This window comes from Falco cherrug, chromosome 16, assembly GCF_023634085.1.
Source record: "Falco cherrug isolate bFalChe1 chromosome 16, bFalChe1.pri, whole genome shotgun sequence".
NCBI classification, from domain to species: Eukaryota; Metazoa; Chordata; class Aves; order Falconiformes; family Falconidae; genus Falco; species Falco cherrug.
Genome location: NC_073712.1, coordinates 6376394 through 6382213, shown reverse-complemented (window position 1 = coordinate 6382213; position 5820 = coordinate 6376394). Strand labels below are relative to the sequence as shown.

Here is a 5820-nt window from a genome sequence, read left to right as displayed (position 1 = left end):
TATGCAATTCCAGAAATGTCTTGTATAGCTTTGCCTGTGTAGCCATCTCCAGACACTTATCTGATGCCTTTTTATTGTTGTTTGTAGCTACCCTGATGTCTTGTTCCTGTTTAGTTTCTTTTTTTTTTTTTGCATGTGCAGCATTGTAGATCTGCTGGTTTTCCCAAACTCAGTACAGCTACTCCTCTGCATTTATTTTTTTTCTTCTGTTGGGTATAAAGTCTGCCTGACTGAACTTGTTCTGAGATTTCACTCCCCCTGTTTATTTTAAAACTAGTGCTCTTCCCCCCCGTTAGAGCAAAGAAAACAAGGAGAATAATTACAATCTGTGGGATCTTTTAAGAAAGTAAACTGAAAGCAGTACCAACCTGTAGTAGCGCTGAGCCTAGTGCAGCGGCTGAGCAGAGCAGGTGCTTTTCTCCCAGATAAGGCTGCCTCTATCGCCTCAGTCTGCTGAAGGTGTTTATTATGGTATGTTTTACTGTTGTTGTAAAAAGAGTACTGATAACTCGAGCATCGTACGGCGTACCGCACGTAACCAGGTAGCAGACACAAACCAGCACCTGCTGTTCCAGTACCGTCATCGTTGCTACTTAAACCAAGCTCAGTCCTGGAGGCTGAGCCTGATTTTTGTGAACAGTGAGGAGTAAACATCTCCCCTGCCCTCCTGTAAGCCGAAAGCGGAGATCAGGCCTAAAAGTTTGGAAAAAAAGGCTTTTGCACGGCCGAGGTGGCTCTGCTGGGAGCGTGGCAGGTCACGGCAAGGTTCGGGTACAGCCGGAGAGGTGCCAGCACCTTGCCGGGCACGTCGGGCTGCCTAGCCTGGTTTGAAGCTTTTCCTTCCACTGCACCCAGTGGGGGGGAAGGGCGCCCACCCACCCTCTGCGAGTGAGGTTTGGGGGGCTTCAGTGCCCCAGCAGTGCCGTGCTGCCCCTGCAGAACGGGGGTTTTGAAGCACCAATTACCTTAATTCAGAGGATTATGACTTTTACATGAAATACCTTGTCTTGGGACTGAAAAGCAGGTGCGGAGTTGGCCTGTAAGGAGGCTGGGGGGCTCTAACCCCATCCCACCCCCTGAGCCTGCATGGGTGCACTATTTGGGGATGGGGAGAGTGACCCCCGCCTTCCCTCAACCTGCTCATTTTCCTTAAGTTACATGACTAATGCCTTTTTTTCTTTTACTGCTTTTTCTTCTGTCTTCTTTTTCTGGGGTTTGTTTTTTTTCTTTTTCTGGGGTTTGTTTTTTTTCTTTTTCTGGGGTTTGTTTTTTTTTTTTCTTTTTTTTTCTCCCTCCCCCCCCCCGGGGTTTTATTTTTCCCTTTTCTTCTTTTTTCTGGGGTTTGTTTTCTTTTCTTTTTTTTCTGGGGTTTGTTTTCTTTTCTTTTTTTTCTGGGGTTTGTTTTCTTTTCTTTTTTTTCTGGGGTTTGTTTTCTTTTCTTTTTTTTCTGGGGTTTGTTTTCTTTTTTTTCTGGGGTTTGTTTTCTTTTTTTTCTGGGGTTTGTTTTCTTTTCTTTTTTTTCTGTGGGCTTTCTCCTTGTTTTTCTGTGGTGGCTTTTTTTTGTTTTTAATTTTTCTGTGTGTTGTGTGTGGGGTTTTTTTGGTTTTGTTTTTTTTTTTTTTCTTTCTCTCTAATGCAGACCTGCCCCTTCAGGAGTAAGCTGCCCCCTTAGATGCTCCAACCTCTTGGGGGGCTCAAGCCCCGACCAGCACTCACTGTCCCTGCAGCAGGGCATGGGCGTTACGTGTGTTACGGCGTTGTAGGAAAATGTACGGAGCTTTCCGCGCGCAGGGCAGCGCACTAACGGCGACGGCCGAGCTCAGCCCTTGGATTTTATTATAAAGTTGTTGTTGTTACTCTTTCGTGCCTGTGCTGCAAGAGACGTGAATGAGCTGGGGGTGGGCGCTGCGCGATGAACCTGCTGTGACAGTGCTGCCCCCGGGACAGCCCCCCCCCCCGCCCCCCCCTTCTCTGGGGGGACCCTCTCTCTGCCCCTGGGACCTCTCCTCTGGGACATACAGCTCCTTCCCCCCCGCCCCCCTGGGATACAGCCCTTTCCCTGATGCGACACCCTCTTTCCCTTCCCCCCCCCCCCCCAAGGACCTTACTCCTCTGTGGGGACCCCCATCTGCCACCCCTGGACCCCTTCCCCCCCCCCCAAATCCTCCAGGAGCCCCCCCCCCACCTTCTCTGCCCCCAGGACATTCCCCCCCCCCCCCGCCCCTCTCTGGGAGAGACACACACACACACACACACACCCCCCACCTCCTCTGCCCCCCCGACCCCTCCTCCTCGGGGACAACGACGAGCCCCTTCTGCACCCCGGGGACCCTCCTCCTCTGGGGGACCCCCGTGACCCCCCTCCTCTGGGAGACACACCCCCCCCCATCTCCTCTGCCCCGGGAACCCCGTCCTCCGGGACACACACGCCCGGCGCCCCTGGGCCCTCCTCCCTCCGGACCCGCCGCCCCCGGGAACCCCCCGCCGCCCCCGGGAACCCCCGCCGCCCCCGGGAACCCCCCGCCGCCCCCGGGAACCCCCGCCGCCCCCCGGGAACCCCCGCCGCCCCCGGGAACCCCCGCCGCCCCCGGAACCCCCGCCGCCCGGCCGCGGGGCCCAGCCGGAACGCTCCCCCGCGCACGCGCCGGGCTGCCCGCCGCGCTGCCTGTTCCCGCGCCCGCGCGCCGCCGCGCTGCCGAGCGCCGCCGCCGTGAGGGGAGGGAGCGGCGCTGGGCCCGGCCGCCGCGGCGCGGGGCGGGGCGGGCCGCGAGGCGCCGGTGGGGCTGGCGGAGGAGAGGGCGCCCGTCAGGCGAACGCGGGGCCGGCGCGGCGCAGGCCCCCGGCGGGGTCCTTCGACGACGGGGACGGAGGGAGCGGGACGGCGGCCGCGATGAACCTGGAGCTGCTCGGTGGGTCGGGGGCGCGGGGGCCGGGCCGGGGGCGGCGGGGCCGGGCCGGGGGGCGGCGGGGAGCGGCGCGATCAGGCGGGCCGGGCCGGGCCGGGCCGGCGGGTGCCCCTCACTCAAGTGCTGTCGTTGCGTTTCCTTGCAGAGTCCTTCGGCCAGAACTACCCCGAGGTAATGGTGCTCCCCGCCCCCCGCCGCCCCCGGCCCGCCGGCTGCTGCGAGCGGCACGGCGGGGCGGCGGCGGCGGCCTGAGCGCCCCCTGCGCTCCCTCTCCCCGCAGGAGGCCGATGGCACCCTGGACTGCATCAGCATGGCCCTTACCTGCACCTTCAACCGCTGGGGCACGCTGCTGGCCGTGGGCTGCAACGACGGGCGCATCGTCATCTGGGACTTCCTGACCAGGGGCATCGCCAAGATCATCAGTGCCCACATCCACCCCGTCTGCTCCCTGTGGTGAGAAGGGCTCGGCTTTGCTCGGAGTGATGGAATTCGATGTTCAGTTGCAGCTGACCTCGCAGCCTTTGCATCAGTGTGGAAGACTGCTCTCCTTTTTGTTAGAATTGATCCAGCTCCACGTTGGCTGGGCGTGCTCTGACGCCCTGACAGCCCTTAACACCCTGCACGGCTGGTTGCTGGGCTGCCAGCCCCTTGATTTTGGCCGTGTCCCTGTTAGTTGAGTATCAGGGGCTCCGATGCCCTGATGGCCCTTAACACCTGGTGCTGCTGGTTGCTGGACTGCCAGCCCCTTGAATTTGCGCATGTCCCTGTTTGCTCTCAGGGGCTCCAATGCCCTGATGGCCCTTAACACCCCACACTGCTGGTTGCTGGACTGCCAGCCCCTTGAATTTGTCCGTGCCCCTATTAGTTGAGTATCAGGGGCTCCGATGCCCTGACGGCCCTTAACACCCTGCACTGCTGATTGCTGGGCTCCCAGCCCCTTGAATTTGCCCATGTCCCCAGTGCTGAGCATCAGGTGCTTTGGTGCCCTGACAACCCTTAACACCCTGCGCTGCTGATCGCTGAACTGCCAGCCCGGTGTGGGATACGCAGTTACATTTCAGGATACTTTCCTTTAAGAGAGTTTGGAAATGCGTTATGCCTGCTAGGTTTTTGGCTCTTTGTTTTTTTTCTCACACTAACAAATTTATATCTGAGTCTGATAAGTTGGTCTAAACTGTGGATGTATGCTTTATGCATTTAGGGAGTACCTTACTTAAACTGTTTCTTGTTACTGCAGCTGGAGTCGAGATGGTCACAAACTGGTCAGTGCTTCGACTGATAACATTGTGTCGCAGTGGGACGTGCTCTCAGGAGACTGCGACCAGAGATTTCGATTTCCTTCACCTATCTTGAAAGTTCAGTACCACCCTCGAGACCAGTAAGTCCTGTGAAAAAAGGGTTGAATGCTCTTATTTTGGTAGAGCTAATGATTGTTAAAATGTCTTTACTGCAGTTTGCAGAGTGATTTTTCCAAGTCTAATAGATGACCTTGGTGTATTATCTTGTGATTAGGACCCTAACTGGATTTGTTGTGGCTCTCTTTATTATGAAAATACCAGGATGGGAGGAGAATAAACGAGGGAATGAGTCTTGGAAATGTGTGTAGAAACCTCTCGTTGAGTTTACAAGTTACTGCATAAACTTGGAGAAGCTTCCAGAGAAAGAAAGGAAGTGAGATTAGACAGTAGCTCAGTGTTACTTTGTGATAAAGTAACAAAGACAAAATAAAATAATAAAAATACAGAGGTATTATGTATTCTTGATATATATTGAGATTTTTTTCCCAGGTTCTAAATGCGGAAATTCTTTTCCAGGTGAGAAACTACTCACTTTTCTTTTTCTGCTTTGCAGAAACAGAGTTTTGGTTTGTCCCATGAAGTCGGCACCAGTGATGCTAACCCTGTCAGACTCCAAGCACGTTGTCCTACCTGTGGATGATGATTCTGATCTCAATGTCGTGGCCTCCTTTGACAGGCGAGGGGAATACATTTATACGGGCAATGCCAAGGGGAAGGTGAGACTTCAGCAGGCGGCATTGGATGCAGTAGCTTAGATTACTACTTGTCTTTGCCAAGATGCTTAATGTTTCTGGGTTGCGTTCTTTGTTTTAATGTACAAATAAGGCTTCCTGAATGTCTCTTGAATAATTGATACCGCGTTGATATTATCTTCTGAATAAAGCATCACACTTTATCTTTGAAGATCTCTAGACTATAATCTTTGAGTTAGGTCTTTGTGTTGCTGTTGTCTTTGATCATATTTGTTGGATCCTTTTCCAGTGTAAATAAACCAATGTTTATGTCACAGAACTGTCGCAGAAACTGTAGTAGAACTACAGTTGCAGAATCCCAACTATTCCTGTGTAGATTGCTGAGGCTTCTGTTGTCAGGGTTAGTAGCTGATGCGAAAGGTACCAAAAGGGGATTGAGTTAAGACGAAGACACTGATTGCCTTCTGTCTCTTTAATCTTCAGATCTTGGTCTTAAAAACAGACACTCAGGATCTTGTGGCTTCCTTCAGAGTGACAACTGGAACCAGCAACACCACAGCTATTAAATCGATTGAATTTGCTCGGAAAGGAAGGTGAATTACTTTATTTATCAAATGGTATCTTTAAAGATTAATTGAAAACTATGGGGTAGCTTGACAGAATGTACAAAGTGTTAAAAACTCCTGCAGTTCTTTCGTGGAACATTTTCTGGTTCTTTTTTATTTTCTTAGCCTCTTAATGCAATGCATGTTCTGTGCCCTCCTTCCTACAGCTGCTTTTTAATAAACACAGCTGACCGGATAATCAGGGTGTATGATGGCCGTGAAATTCTAACCTGTGGACGAGATGGGGAGCCTGAACCGATGCAGAAGCTGCAGGATTTAGTGAACAGGTAAGAGGCAGCAGGATGGCTGGTCGGCCTCA

At 53.2% G+C, this 5820-nt stretch overlaps 1 protein-coding gene across 5 annotated transcripts in view; it reads left to right on the top strand.

The window, feature by feature from the left end:
- Positions 1-2717: 2717 nt before the first annotated feature.
- Positions 2718-5820, top strand: part of RBBP5 (RB binding protein 5, histone lysine methyltransferase complex subunit) — a 42854-nt gene continuing 39751 nt past the window's right edge. For 2 of the 5 annotated variants that reach the window (XM_055728008.1, XM_055728007.1), the window contains exons 1-7: positions 2719-2909; positions 3052-3077; positions 3187-3359; positions 4144-4284; positions 4758-4920; positions 5380-5489; positions 5669-5788. In XM_055728008.1, the coding sequence (XP_055583983.1) occupies positions 2891-2909; positions 3052-3077; positions 3187-3359; positions 4144-4284; positions 4758-4920; positions 5380-5489; positions 5669-5788 (752 nt within the window). In that variant the 5' untranslated portion in view covers positions 2719-2890. Of the gene's footprint in view, positions 2910-3051; positions 3078-3186; positions 3360-4143; positions 4285-4757; positions 4921-5379; positions 5490-5668; positions 5789-5820 lie in introns of all 5 variants that reach the window. The other 3 variants (XM_055728004.1, XM_055728005.1, XM_055728003.1) reach the window with 3 other exon arrangements.